This window comes from Castor canadensis, chromosome 4 (assembly GCF_047511655.1).
Source record: "Castor canadensis chromosome 4, mCasCan1.hap1v2, whole genome shotgun sequence".
Lineage (NCBI taxonomy): Eukaryota > Metazoa > Chordata > Mammalia > Rodentia > Castoridae > Castor > Castor canadensis.
This window is the reverse complement of record NC_133389.1, coordinates 125,465,023-125,480,199: the sequence shown is the minus strand read 5'-3', so window position 1 is coordinate 125,480,199 and position 15,177 is coordinate 125,465,023. Positions and strand designations below refer to the sequence as shown.

General features: G+C 49.6%; 1 protein-coding gene across 1 annotated transcript; it reads left to right on the top strand.

Moving 5' to 3' along the window:
* Positions 1-12,431: 12,431 nt before the first annotated feature.
* On the top strand, positions 12,432-14,742 carry Dlx2 (distal-less homeobox 2). Its single transcript, XM_020183916.2, has 3 exons — positions 12,432-13,188; positions 13,649-13,833; positions 14,301-14,742. Exons 1-3 carry the CDS (start codon positions 12,777-12,779, stop codon positions 14,706-14,708), a joined length of 1,005 nt encoding a protein of 334 aa, XP_020039505.1. The 5' UTR covers positions 12,432-12,776; the 3' UTR covers positions 14,709-14,742.
* The last annotated feature ends 435 nt before the right edge of the window (positions 14,743-15,177 follow it).

The window sequence follows — 15,177 nt, the reverse complement described above, 5'->3', positions numbered from 1 at the left end:
CTCCAGCACCACAAACAAAAGAAATAAAATGTCACATTACAGAGAAGAAAATTAAAGCCAGAGAACTTGTGAAATCTGCCTGAGGTTACACAGCTAAGAGTAGAGTCCTACAAAGCCATTGCTGACACAACTGACTCCCCTACCTTTCGACAGTCTTGGTGTCTTAGACTCAGCTCCACTGAGTGGTTCCAAGTTTGGGCTTCAGGGTCAAATAGTCCTAATTGGAGTCTCAGGCCCATCACCTTCAAGCTGTGTGACCTCAGCTTCTTTCACCTCTCTGGCTTCAGTTGTCAAAATCATAGCTCAATGAATAGGAGCCATTATCACTACTTCTTGCTCAGATGCTAATGTCCCACGTAACCAAGGCTCTTTTCTCAAACTTACCTTTGCCTAAGGCTCACATGTGGAAACGGGTTAAGTGTAAACTTCTCCCTCAGGACCTCAATCCAGGCAGCACTATCTCAATGTTTTAATAAGTGTCCTGGACATTTTGACAGAGAGAGCCACGCTTTGGCAAATAACAATCAAGAACTTATGTCTTTGCTTCTACTCCTTTAAAATAAAAGTGCTCGAACTAGAGGTGTGGCTCAAGTGGTGGAGTGCCTGCTTTGCAAGAGCCAAGCCTGAGTTCAAATCCCAGTCCCACCAAAAACAGAACAAAAATAAAAGAGCTCATTACACCTGTAGACATTTGTTTCTTTCAGGAAAACTCTGCCTCTAAGAACTTGAGCTCTTTCTTCTGAAACAGAATCCACTTTGCATCTCATTTCTAGCTAGTGGCTTTCAAATGTGTTTTTCCATAAGCACAATAAGAAATATATCTTACTTAGCTAACTATAAATTGGGATATGCTTATATGTCTGAACACAAATTTTTCACAAAATAAGATCTTCATTATGTGCATTGGTATTTGCATTCTTTGCATGCTGAGCACAATCCTTTCATTTCATAATTTTACTAATTTCATTTTACTCATTTCACTAATTTTACAAATGAGTTGTAATCAATAAATAAGTTATAATCAATAAAGAACAATGCTGGGTTGATGGAATGGCACAAGTGGTAGAGCACCTACCTAGAAAGCATGAGGTCCTGGGTTCAAACCCCAGTACCACTAAAAAAAAAAAAAAAAAAGAACAATACTAAAATGTTAGAATTAGCAGACAAGGATTTTAAAAGAACTAGTATGACTATGTTCAGTGATGTAAAGGAAAGTATGCTCACGATAAATGAACAGACAGAAAATCCAAACAAAGAAACTGAAGCAGTTAAGTGGTCAGATGGAACTAGTGACTCTCTAAGAGTGTTAGTTCTCTGGTTCTTCAGGCTAAAGACTGAGGAGTCAGCCTTGAGCTCTCCTGTCCCTCATCACCTTCTAGTAATTATACTTCTTAAGTATTTCTGGAATTCTCCACTCCTCAGCATTTTCCCACCACACCACTACCTCATTAAGGCACCATTATATCACACCTGAACTACAGCAAAAACCACTTCATTGCTTTCCCCACATCCATTCTTGACCCCTCTACAGTCTGATAACAAGGTAGCTTCAAAAACAAAAAAAAAAGCAAATAAAACACCTGTAATCCTAGCTTCTCAAGAGGCAGAGATCAGGAGGATCACTGTTCGAAGCCAACCTGGGCAAATAATTCAAAAGACCCTATCTCCAAAAAAGATAATAAATCACACACACAAAAAAAGGACTAGTGGAGTGGCTCAAGGTTAGGCCTTGAGTTCAAATCCAGTACTGCAAAAAAAAAAGATGAAAATATAAGCTACAGTATGGGAGAAAAATAACTGCAAACACATTCACCAAAGACTACAACACACAAAGAACTCTCAAAACTCAGTAGGAATAATACAAAGATAATTAGAAGATGGACCAAAGCAGGAAGAGACATTTCACTGAAAAAAATAAAATAATTTAGCTGATAGACTGGCTCAAGTTGTAGAGCACATGCCTGGCAAGTGCAAGGCCCTGAGTTCAAAACCAAAGACTGCCCAAAAAAAAATATAGAAAGATAGTTAGAGTGGTTTGTGCATAACGACACATGGCAAATTAGCACAGGAGAAGATGCATGACATTGTCAGCCATGAGGAAAATGCAAATTACGGCCATCACAACTTACCACCACACACCTAGCAGAGAGGTTAAAATAAGGATGCAGAGAAACTCAGTCATGCACACATAGCTGGCAAGCATATGAACTTGTGCAGCCAGTCTGGAAAACCGTTTGGAAATGTTCTAGCTTGCAGGGCTGCCATAATAAAGTGCTGCCACTAACTAACTGTGCCTTAAGCAACAGACATTTCTTTCCTTGAAATTCTGGAGACTGGAAGTTTCTGATTGGGGCATGGGCGGGGTTAGGTGCTTCTGACGCCTCTCTCTCTGGCTTGTAGAGGGCTGGCCTCTCCCTGTGTCTCCCCTCTCTGTGTGTCTGTACCCTAATCTCCTCTTTTTATAAGGACGCCAGTCTTTGGGGCTGGGGCCACCCTAGAGTCTTCATTTTAACTTAATTACCTGTTTAAAAGCCCTATCTCCAAATGTAATCACAGTTTAAGGTACTGGTGGTTAGGACTTTGACATGTAAATATTGGGGGGGGTGTATAATAAAAGCCTACCACAGGAATTACTTCAAAAATTAAACGTAATTGTCATTCGATCTATATATCCCAGAGACATGAAAATTTAAGTAAACACAAAAACATACACATGCCTGGCCTGGTGGGGCTGCAGAGACTGAAGCAGGAGGATTTTGAGTTCAAATCTAGCCAGGGCTACACAGCAAGACCCTGTCTCAAAAAAAAAAAAAAAAAGAAGAAGAAGAAGAAGCTAGGCACCAGTGGCTCACACCTATAATCCTAGCTGCTCAAAAGGCAGAGATCAGGAGGATCAAGGTTGGAAGCCAGCCCAGGCAAATATTTTGAGAGACCCTATCTCAAAAACACCCAACACAAAACAGGGGCTGGTGGAGTGGCTCAAGGGGCAGAGCATCTGTCTAGCAAGTATGAGGCCTTGAGTTCAAACCCCAGTACTACCCCCACAAAAAAATAAAAAGAACATATACATAAATGTTTATAGCAGCTTTATTCATAATAACCAAAATCTCTGAACTATTTATCTCAGATAAATAGTTAAACAAAAACTGGTCATAGAACGCTACTCTACAATAATTTTTTTTTTTAAAGGGGGAAACAACACAACAGTCTGGGTGAATCTCCAAAGAATTATGCTAACTGAGAAAAGGAACTCTCAGAAGTTTTCATATCATATGACTCCATTTATATTATTAAGGTGATTATTATTAAATAATATTATATTATTAAAATGACTTACATTATTAAAGTGTAAGTTATAGAGACATAGAACAGATCGGTGGTGGCCAAGAGTCAAGCAGAAAGTGGAAGTGGAGGTAGGTGGCTGTGGCTATGAAAGGGCAGGACAAGGGGTCCTTGCAGGGGTAAAATGTTCCACAGAAGTGATTTGGATCCATGTCAACACCCTGGTAGTTGATTTTCCCTGTAAGTCCCCGAGATACTGTCATTGAAGTATGCAAGATACTGTCATGAAGGGTGCAAAGAAACACTCTCTCTTTATGATCCCTTACAACTGCCTGAGGATCTGGGGTTATCTCAAAATAAAAGTTTAGTAAAAAAAAATATTTTTGCAGTACTGCAATTTGAACTCAGAATCTCACACTTGTTAGGCAGGTGCTCTACCACTTGAATTACTCTGCCAGCCCTAATTTAAAACTTTTAAGCTTCAGAATTTTCAGTGCTAGAAGTGTTGCTTGGTGGTCAAGCACGTGCTTAGCATGAAAACACCTTGGGTTTGATCCCCAACATAAAAAAAAAAAATTCCATTGTTCTTGAGCCAAAACCCTAATAGGTCCTACCTAACTGATCCCCTGCCTACTTTTTTGTCCACCCTGCATACTCTTCTCATTCACTGTGATCCAGTTCAACTGGCCTTCTATTGGGTTGTCACATTCCTTTTGAGGCCCAGAACTTTGCACCTGCTATTCCTTCTTCCAGTGATACCTTCCTCTCAACCATCTACCCCACTAACGGCATTTCTCTATCAAGTCTCTACCTGTTGTCTTCTTTCTGCAGTCGCTCATTAGTGATGGGGATATGTCATACAAGATACACGTGGTTCACATCAACAGGATTTGCAGCCATCTGGGTCCAGGATACTTTTAATGCTTATTTCCCTTTTGCTAACCTAAGACTTTAGTAAAACCTTGTTTAAACATCTCAGGATTCCCCCCAGATGTTCTCTGAATCACAATAGCTAAGGAAACCAGATGGTGAGAGTATAAAAAGTGAATGGGAAAAAGTATGTAGTGAAACCTCCGTGGAGTCCGACCAAGGCAGGTAATCACATAGTGAGAAATACCCAAGTGAAACTATTGGGGTATAGAGGCAGGGCCGCCAAGTCCAGGTGCCCCTTTCTTCAAAGATTGTCTCACTCTTTAGAAAGTCTAAGGGTTTGGTTATTTATCTTACAGTGAAGTATTGTTTAAAAAATACACAGAGAACACTGCTTAAGTGAATGTGTGCAATTTGTTGATGTAGATGGAGACCCTAAATGACCACTGGGTGTCATCACAGTCTTGTACAAGACTTGGTGTGGCTGCTTAGTGTTCAGACTTCTCTGTGCTCTTAGTTCCAAATGGTGGAACTAAGGGGCAACATAGGAAGAAGCACCTGCTGAGGACCAGGACATAAGTAAAACAATATCTGGACATGGCCACAGTGACATCGTGGAGTCCCCAAGCTTGTATATTCTGCCCACACGAAAGCCACTGGGACATGTCTGTGGGAAGTTCCCCATTGTGTTTTGTTTCTATTTGAAGTTATTTCATTATTAGTACTTCTTGTCTTCATAATGCCTTTGCCTTCATCCTATTAATCTATGTGCTGTAGGTCCAAAAAAGACTAGAATTGGTCTATCACACCATGACAACTTCTAAGCATAATAAGCATGTGCCCAAGGCAAGAGTGACACTGACTTGGAGAGGAGGGCCCCATGTGACAGGTGACAGAACCTCTGCAATCCATCACCTTTAAAAGGAAACATGTATGATTTGGGCTTAGACCTGCCAGAACCCCACTAATGATCATTTTGTTCCTCATGATAACAGCTGTGCTAACCTATTTCTGTCCATGGACAAAATGCATCTAAAAAGCAAATGGTTTGAGTTCTAGGCCTGGTTCCCAATTCAATCTGTGGTTTTCACAGTTGAAGATTCCCCTGGGGCAGTTCTCCAGGGTGATTCCCTTAGGCCTTGTCATCTGCACACTTGAAGGAGCCAGTAGAAGGAGAGAGGAGAGGAGTCTCAACTCTGTCTTAAAGGAGGTCCTGTTCTAGGGCCTAGGGGCCAATGGCTCAAATAGTAGAGCCCCTGCTTGGCAAGCCCTAAATTCAAGCCCCAGTACCACCAGAAAACAAAACAACAACAACAAAACCAGGAGTAGCACTCAGGACTTCCACTCCTGCTCCAATGCCTGGAATTGAGTCTTGCGGTCATACAAAAGTTCAAGAAAATGGTGTCTTAGCTACATTCTCCCAAAAGCAAATTTTGGGAAACAACACTTGGTCTATTCCACAAGTATCCATTTCTAATTCAAATGACTGATTTTGGGCTGACTAAACACCAACTGAAGCACAGAGAAGTTAAATAATTTCCCCAAGGTTACACAGGTAGCAAGTCATCAATTAGGATCTGAACTCAGAGTCCATACTTAATAAACACTGTTAGATTATGTCTAATGCTATTAGAGGAAAATGTGGAGAAATGTTTTTATAATCTTGGCTCTATAATCATGACCTGGAGGTCCAGAGGAGAGAGAGAGAGAGTGGGAGAGGAAAAGGGGGAGGGAGAGAGAGGGAGAAAGAGACTGAGAGATTTGGTCACACGAAGTGTAAAACTGTGTTAGGGATGTAGCTCAGTGGCGGAGCTCCTGTGCTTAGCATCCACATGCCCCTGGGTTCAATTCTGATCACACACACATCCCTTAAAATTTCAAGCTGGAAAAGAAAAGTAGAAAGAGAAATAATTAAATTGATGATAAATCTTAAGAACAAACACAATAAAAAAAATTAATCTCCACAGTATGTGAAGATTTCCTACAACTTAACTAAAAGCAGAGGACATAAACAGGTAACTCACAGAAGAAAACCAAATGCCATAACTCCCTGGCCCTGTGGCCACACCGGGGTAATTTCAACGACTCCTGATGCTGAGGCAGAAGCGTGGCTAGAGCCTAGAGCAGCCTTGACAGTGACACCTAATTCAATATAAAATTAAATAAATATTATGCAGAGATCTGGCATTGCTGACACTCTCCATCTTCAAAGAGAGGAGCAGAAACAGCCAGGGTGTCCTCTAGGGAAACCACCCAGAGGCTGGCCTTCCCAGGCCTGAATAGGGGTGGTCCTACCCCGCAGGGGTTGGAAGCCGCCTTCGAGCCTTTCGAAATTTCAGGACTGCAGGCAGCGGCCCTGCGCCTGTCCCCAGCGTCTGGCCTTCCCATGCTGCCCGGGACCCGGGGCCCTTCTCCCCCTAACCCCCCAGCCAAATCCCAGGGCTAGCACTGGCCCGCTGGAGCCTGCAGCCGGATTCTGCGCTCACCTCCCTCACTTCTCATGTAGGAAAGCAGGTCTGCCTACTCTCCAGCGAGGGAGATGGGGTGACACCCTGCAGCTTGGGCCACTGCAGTTGAAACCTGGCGGAAACTGCAGAACGCCTACTTTCCTGGTAAACGTGGCTACAGACTAGAGATGCGCAATGGTGTTGGGCTGGCGGAGTGGCTCAGCGGTAGTGTGCCTATCTAACAAGCACGAAACCCTAAGTTCAAACCCCAGTGCCGCCCAACAAACAAAAAAACCTAATAGACTGTAATGGTAACAATTCCTGAGCAAGGTATTGCTATGGCTCGCATTCTACAGGTGCAAACAAGGAAGCGCGTTTAGTCATCTCCCCGAAGTAATTGCGCTGATTCAGGTTCAAGGCCGGCTCCCTCGGATTCTATGGGCCAGCTTATCCCCCTGTGTCCATGAGAGGTGGCACAAGTCTCTAGGTGAACAATGGGTAAAAGGTGAGAGTGGAGAGAAAGGGTGCTCTGAGTTCTTCACGTCTCCATCCAAGTTCTCCCTGCTTGGTGCCTCGGTGCGTTTGCTTTAACCACTTGAACAAACAGTAGGCCTGACTAGGGTGTAAGACCTGGAAGGCAGGTTGAAAGTTCCAGAAGCATGATCACGGAACACGAGAGCTCTCCCAGCTCCGGAGGAAGAGCTGCGTTACCATCTAAGCAGGAGCCCACTAGTGCCCTGAACTGGATGTTCCAGGACTGGTCCTGAAGCGCTACGTGCCCGTGCAGTGGCACAAACGTTCCCTGCTGGAACCGTGAGTGCAGGGAACCGGTGACCCAGAGCTTAGGGACAAAGAACAAACCTCCGTGGTTGCCATTTACACCCCTCTCCTCACCTTGTACTGCTGAAAGTGCCAAGAGAGCAAACTTTCCGGCGGTCTGAGTGTCTGGAGCGTTTGTCCTTGGCAGGAGAAATGTAACTTATTCCATCAGCGTTCCTCGCCCTCACCACCTGAGCACCGAGATCTGGCAGCTTTTAGCCATCAAAGGAAAAGGCGTTTCTCTCCCCCGCCCCCTCTCGCTGACCCTTGCCTACCTGTGCCATGAGTGTGGGGCTGTGCGTTCTAATCCCGGAGAGCCTTGGGGTCCTCGCAGTCAGGACCTCGAGCCCTCGGCTCTCTTTGCTTTAATCACTGAATACATAATAAAGTGAAATAGACCTGACCAGGATCAAGAACACCTGCAAGGGATTTGGCAAAATTGGGTCTGAAAGTCTAGAAGAGTTTTGAACTGACTACCCTGCGTGATGGAAGGGTTGAGCATCCGCTTGTATAAGGCCCTTTGGGTTTGCTCACAGTCCAGCAGGGAGCAAAGGGAGTCCTGGCCAGAATCTCTGCAGGAAGAAAATCTTGGTCCCTGAATCTCGAGGCAGTGGGCGCTGGACACGATGAGTCTTCCCAGGGTCTGGCTGGAGATCCCTCCTGCGTAGTCCCCGCACGTCTCCGGGGAATCTACGCGTCCAGTCTGTTCCTTTCCGTCTAGGGGCGCGCTCGACCTTGAGGACGCCAATGCCCCTTCCCATCTGCCCCACTGCGCTCGCGGAGCCAGGCCCTGGAAAGCTAACTGTGGTGCGGCCTTCTCCGGAGTTCCCCTGGCCACAAGGCCTGTCCGATGCGACAGCAACCTTGCCTCCGAGGCTCGGACTCTGCCGCGTGTCATGTCGTGTCGTAACCAAGTGATTCGCTTAAGCCTTGACTTCCTCGGTATGGATGATTCTGGGACCACCTCGCAGGTGGATTCCCAGGAATCAGAGAGGTAAGGACAGTAAACGGCTTGGCAGAACGCCGGCTCAGACATGCTCAGAAAATTAACACTGGCAATCGCTTTCTCCTCTAGACTGTAAGCCCCTGGAGGACAGGCACCCCATGTATTGCACAGTGCCTGGCACAAGGAAGTTCCCGGAGTGTTCCACTGAAACTCTCAAGCTCACGGGGAGAGTGCGGGGTAAAGCGAGGGACTGCTAAAGATGGAAAACCGAGACAATCTCTGAGCTGAAGGCTAAAGAAGTGAGAGTGCCAGGAGTGTCTCCCTCTACTCCGGAGAAGCTGAAGTCAGAGGAACCCACCCACTGTGCATGGGAGCAGAGACCTGGTAAGTTTTCTCTGGGGTTTCCATTGTGTCATTTTGCCAGGTCTACGCAGAAAATAAAAATCAGCTCCAAGGACACAGACAAGGGATCTGATGCCTCCGCGAGTCCCTGGTGGCTGCAGTCCGGGGCGAGCAGGGAAAACCAGTGTTAGGACACCAGCAAGGAAAAAGGATCAGGCTAGAGCTGTTCTAGGAAGCTGCAGGATCGTACCGGAGGACAAGAGCACTGTCAGCTTGGTAACAGAATCGCAGAGCTGCAAGATTCTTCTGGTCCTGTTTTGGACGAACCCCAAAGGAATTTGAAAGTAGAGATGAAAACACAAAGGGATGGTACAGAAAGTGGCAACCCGCATCCCCGGTACCCTCGACGAGAGTTCAGAGTGAGGGGCATCGCATCGGGCAGTCTAGCAGCAGCACTTGTGGCAGGGGAGTGGCGAAGTGAGTGAGAATGAGCCTGGGCTGCTGTGCGCTAAGGGCCCCGGGGCGCCCACCCGAGATCCCTACCAGCAGGGGCATCCCTCCAGGCAGGCTTTCCATGCTGTGAAGGTCACCCAGCAGCTGGGCCAGGGGAAGAGCTGGAGTCCTGACCCAGGCCAGCCACCTACAACAGACTTGCCTGCTCCAGTTCGCGGTCTGCTGGAGTCCCCGGGGGTGTTCAACCGAGGCTTACCCTAAATACCCCTGTGATCTGCGCTATGGCAAAAGAGAAGGCAGCTGGCTGATAGGGAGGGTGGGGGCACCTAACTCAAAGGAAGTTGTTTCCGTCCTCCAGCTCTGGGCTCATCTGTACGATAGGGATGATGACAACTTGGTCCCTGCATGGAGTTGGGTTTCCATTGGAGGAAGATGGATAGACTCCTAAGACTCTACAGCCTGGAGAACGGGCTCCACACTGGGAAGGTCTCAATGTGGGGTTGAAACATACAAGGCCAGAGCAGAGACAACTAACTCTGCTCTTTTCCTCACCCTTCTCCAGGTCCTGGCAGAGTAAAAGATCGCAGGGAGGGGGTGGGTGTGGACATGGCTCAAGTGAAGAGCACCTGCTTAGCAAGTGGGAGGCCTTGAGTTCAAACATACACACACACACACACACACACACACACACACACACACACACACACACGAGACTTGGGGAGTGGGGAGGGCTGAGAGAGAAAACTGAAAACTAAGAAGGGAAAGAGGGTGGCCTGAGGCAGAGGAGGAAGCTGGTAACACTCACACAGCTTTTTCCCAAAACTGTACCTAAACTCCTTTTTCACTTCTCTTGGATCTCTACCAAAAGAAGCTGAGCTTGGTGGCTGTGAGGCACAAGAAGTGTGAGGCACTAGAATCTCCAATTCAAGGCCAGTCTGGTCTACACAGCAAGTTCAAGGCCAGCCTGGGTTACATGGTGAGACCCTCTATCAAAACAGTGTGTGTGAGGGAATGGCTCAAGAACCAGGCACAGAGTTCAAACCCCTGTACCACCAAACACAAAACAAAACAAAAATCTCTACAGAGAAGGGCATTGCTCTGCTCTGAGCTGTGGACATAGTGCCAATTCTCTAGGGTACTTGACTTTGGACCACAGTAAGGAAATCAGATATTTCAGCTCAGTAACCAGATTATTTTGGCAAAGCTAGATTTGTGTCTGAATTATCAGACTACCTCAAGTCTCTGCTTGATTCTTCTCCAAAAGCAATTGTCGGTGTTCTCTCCTCCCCTTTGCCTTCACCCCCATTGTCTCCAGTGCTTTCTCCCACATATTCATTCCAGAAAGATGCAGTTTTCCAAATCCCAGCTGACCTGAATTTCAGGCTGTTAGTGGGAGTTTTTGAAGAAATAAAATACAACAAACTTGTCACTGCAAGAAGTCTGGAGGACATGCTTGCGGTAGGAAGGAAGCAGCAGAGCAATGGCAAGTCTTTGTCAGTTACATTTTTAATTTTTCTTTTTCAGGGAATTTTTTTTTTTGTTAGGTCAAAAGAGCTCCGCAGCGATGACAGGGAGTTGGCACTTGAAGCCAAGACACCAAAAGGCAATCTGGATCAAATATCAAGAGGTTAAACTGGCCACCAAGCAGCAGGCAGAGAGCAGTTTAAGGGCAATGCAGTCTGGTGGCAGTGAGTCCCACCAGGAAGCATTTCCAATAAGCTCACCAAAAGGGTGGCTGGGAACTAAATCCAAGCAGACTTGAAGGCGCATTACCTGCCTCATTATTCCGTTGTGTGAATACTGGAGTTTTAATTACACACTTGCGTTTTCTGGAGAAGAAGACCAAAGATCATATTTTTCAAAGTATCAACTTGTTTTCCATTAGGCAGTTGTTGTAACAAGTTCTTTCAGCGACATGTTATGTCTTTAGGAAGGGATGCTTCAGATGGCGCGCACTAGCACAATTTTGTGGCTTTTAATTACTATTTTGTTCTTTTGGGGGGTTTCTAAGGCTGGCGCCTGGGCGTGATTAGACCGTCTACCCGGCCCGCCGCAACCTCGCATACAGTCCACTAGATGGCGCCACAAAGCAGGCGCTGCTTCAGTATCTTCAGACTTGGAGTCCAACAGCTCCAGGCGTGTGGCCGTCACCGTCCGGCCGGTTTCCAATCACCAGGATACAGAAAAGTCAATGTAAGAAATTACAATGATAGGGCCGAATAGGGTCCTAAAGTGTGACATTGTATAATATGATTTTAAGTGCACGAAAAAAAACTCTGTATTTGTTTTAACCAAGCAGACGTGATAGTATAGAGGGACAAATCTATTATCTCACTAAGTATTATTTTATTTCCTTTTTCGTAAAAATATCAAATTTTAATGGTGTTAGAATGAACTTTGAAACTACCTAGTCTGTCTAATCTACCTTTCCACTCTGAGGAAGCCCCAGGGTCTCTTTCCCGGTGTCAATTGCCCATCAAATGTACATAATTACGCACTCGCCTTGGTGTGTCAGGAAAGTACAAGAAGGAAAAGTGATTTCAAATATATTATTAGTAATAATACCTTTGGGCTTATATAGCTTTCCTCTCAAGCAACAAGGAAAAGCGTTTAAATATTATCCAATTAATTGTCCTAATATCCCTTTGAGTTGGTTAGGAAGCAGGTATTATTATACATGTTTATGGATAATTTAAATCAATTGATAGTGAATGCTGAGCGGTTGACAAGAGTTAAGTGCCAGACACTAGGAGGAAAAGCGGAGATTTGGCTCTGCTCTCTGAAACGCTTTATTTGATTAATGTGTTGAAAACTGACCTCGGACATGAGGTACAAATCTTTGGAATTGGCCCTTGCTCAGAGTAGGAGACCTCTTTTGCCTCTGGGGCGAAATTCGTATCTGTCTTCATATTCGGATATTCGGCCTCTTTTGCCTCTGGGGCGAAATTCGTATCTGTCTTCATATTCGGATCTTCTGTCCTGCTGCGGGCCATCCTTCAGCGCCCTGCCCACCACACACGCACACACACACACACACACCCCACCCAGTCCCCCGCCTCTCCACTCACTTTCTGCGGTGGTCTGTATGCACCCGCCGCCACCGCAGCCACAGAGCCCGCCATGTGACACCCGCCCCCCGGCCGCGCGGTCCCCGGGCGCCCAGAGCCCTGTTGCCCGTTGCTTCCGATTGGCTGTTGCTAGGTGACGTCGCCTGCGCTCACGTGACAAGTGTTAAATGCCCACCCTGCAGGAGCCCGCCTGGCAGACAATCGTAAAGCTGCTCGGGGCCGCTCACCTGCTCCCACCTCCAGGAGTCCCGACCCGGCCCCGTCACCTCTGCCCCCTCCACTGCCCGCCCCCCGCCTGAGCCCGCTCTGGGCAAGGAGCCGAGAGGGCCGAGAGGCCGAGAGAGGATGAGGCCAGCGGCAGCTGTCCCAAGCAGCGCACGGTGATCGCCTCCCCCGGAGGAGGAGGCGCCTAGACCGTTGCCTCATTTCTTGTTTTCCTCCCCCCCTCCCCGTAATTACATTGGCTGCTGGAAGGGACCTGGAGAGACAGAGGAGGCGCCTTGCGTCCCCCTCACGCCCGCCACCCGTGCTTTCCTGTCCCGGGCCAGGATGACTGGAGTCTTTGACAGTCTGGTGGCTGATATGCACTCGACCCAGATCACGGCCTCCAGCACGTACCACCAGCACCAGCAGCCCCCGAGCGGCGGCGGCGCCGGCCCGGGCGGCAGCAACAGCAGCAGCAGCAGCCTCCACAAGCCCCAGGAGTCGCCGACCCTTCCGGTGTCCACAGCTACCGACAGCAGCTACTACACCAACCAGCAGCACCCGGCGGGCGGCGGCGGCGGCGGCGGCGGCGGGGGGGCCTCGCCCTACGCGCACATGGGTTCCTACCAGTACCACGCCAGCGGCCTCAGCAATGTCCCTTACTCCGCCAAGAGCAGCTACGACCTGGGCTACACCGCCGCCTACACCTCCTACGCGCCCTATGGGACCAGTTCGTCCCCAGCCAACAACGAGCCCGGTATGCCTAACGCTAGCGTGGAGGGTGAGGAGTTAGTCTAGTCGCTGGGGTGAATGGGGTAAATATGGTTGGGGAGAGGGCCGTCTGGAGCCCTGGCCTTGCACCGCCTGCTTCTGCCCTTTAACCTCCCCACTCTCCGATCTCCCGCGAGTCGCAGTTTCTGTCCCTTGGTTCTCAGCTGGGGGGGACCCAGTAGTCCCAAGGGCCGAGTGGGCGCGCGGTGCACGCCTCGGGTCACCGCATTCCTTGCTACCTACCTCTCCTTTCTCTCCCTTGTGCGCCCGTCCCCCTTCACTGGAGGGCTCAGCTCCCAGATTCCGCGCGTGTGCTGAAGTTGCGTGGGTAAGCCGCGCAACACCTCCAAGGCCCGCCTCCCGGCTCCAGCCAAGTTCCCACCCGCCTCGGCGAGAACTTCAGGACTCCAGGGTTGGGCGGTTCTTACGATTCCATTTCGTTGCAGAGAAGGAAGACCTCGAGCCTGAAATCCGAATAGTGAACGGGAAGCCAAAGAAAGTCCGGAAACCCCGCACCATCTATTCCAGTTTCCAGCTGGCGGCTCTTCAGCGACGTTTCCAAAAGACTCAGTACCTGGCACTGCCCGAGCGAGCAGAGCTGGCGGCGTCTCTGGGCCTCACTCAGACTCAGGTGGGGCTCGCTCCCTGCGGGGGCGAGGACGGCGCTGGCCCAGGTTGGCCGGGGCGTAGGCGCGTTCAGGACAATGTGGGGTTTTAAAAAAGTGTATTCTAGGTAGTTTTTTAACGATTCCAAGGCCCGCGCCTCGGGCAACCTAAAATTCTAGGCCCAAAGCTGAAAATCCCCACGGGGATGCCGCATGGGAGGGAAGAAAAGGCATGGCGGTGGGCAGAAATCCGGTACCACGCTGCAGATAAAACGCGTGCAACAACTGATCTCCTGACACTCTCCCGGTGTCACCACACTGCACAAACGCACGCAGTCACATACAGTCAGAGCACGCACAAACACCAGCTTTTTGAGATTACCTCCAAGGGCGCCAGGAGGCCACCTGGAGCCGGCGGTCTTTCTCTGTTCCCTCCCCTAGCTGCCAAAGACCCAGGTTCCTCTACTAATGCCCAGGTCCTTTTTCCACAAAGGTCAAAATCTGGTTCCAGAACCGCCGATCTAAGTTCAAGAAGATGTGGAAAAGCGGTGAAATCCCCTCGGAGCAGCACCCTGGGGCCAGCGCTTCGCCACCTTGTGCCTCCCCGCCCGTCTCGGCGCCGGCCTCCTGGGACTTCGGCGCGCCGCAGCGGATGGGGGGCGGCGGAGGCCCGGGCAGCGGAGGCAGTGGCGCGGGCAGCTCCGGCTCCAGCCCTAGCAGCGCGGCCTCGGCCTTTCTGGGAAACTACCCATGGTACCACCAGGCCTCGGGCTCCACCTCTCACCTGCAGGCCACCGCGCCGCTGCTGCACCCCACGCAGACCCCGCAGCCGCACCACCATCACCACCACCACCATCACGGCGGGGGGGGCGCCCCGGTGAGCGCGGGGACGATTTTCTAACCACCCCCACCCCGAGACCGCGCCAGAGACAGAACATACAGCGGTGATCCTCAGTGCTCACCCTCACGGCCACAGCCGGTGGGTCCCTGCGACGACCCCGGGCTGCCACCCAGCCGTGCGGGAGTTGCGGCCTGCGATGGCGCGCCCAAGCCCCGCTCCCTCGCCCGGCCACCACGCAGCTGGGAACCTGGAGGCGTCTCCTTGCCCCGCGGGCTCCGCCCGGGGGAACAGGACAGCTGTCCGGCGAAGGCCGCCCCCAGGGCCGCATTCCGATCTGAGCCCGGACCATCGGCCATTTTGAGCCCCGCCTCGGACTTGCTTCCTCTCCTGTCCCCGCCTGGCGAGGCCGTCCGGCGCCTTTGTCGCCCCGGGCCTTGAGCTGGGTTACAGAGAGGGACGCCTGCCCCGCCCGCGAGGCTTCCCGAGCCCTCAGAAGCTCCTTTCTCCTTGCCCGCCTCTGGGCTCAGCT

Coding starts and splice junctions, on each gene's coding strand:
- Dlx2 (XM_020183916.2), top strand. CDS start 12,777: ATGACTGGAGTCTTTGACAGTCTGGTGGCTGATATGCACTCGACCCAG. Junction 13,189..13,648: donor CCCAGCCAACAACGAGCCCG/GTATGCCTAACG, acceptor ATTTCGTTGCAG/AGAAGGAAGACCTCGAGCCT. Junction 13,834..14,300: donor TGGGCCTCACTCAGACTCAG/GTGGGGCTCGCT, acceptor TTTTCCACAAAG/GTCAAAATCTGGTTCCAGAA.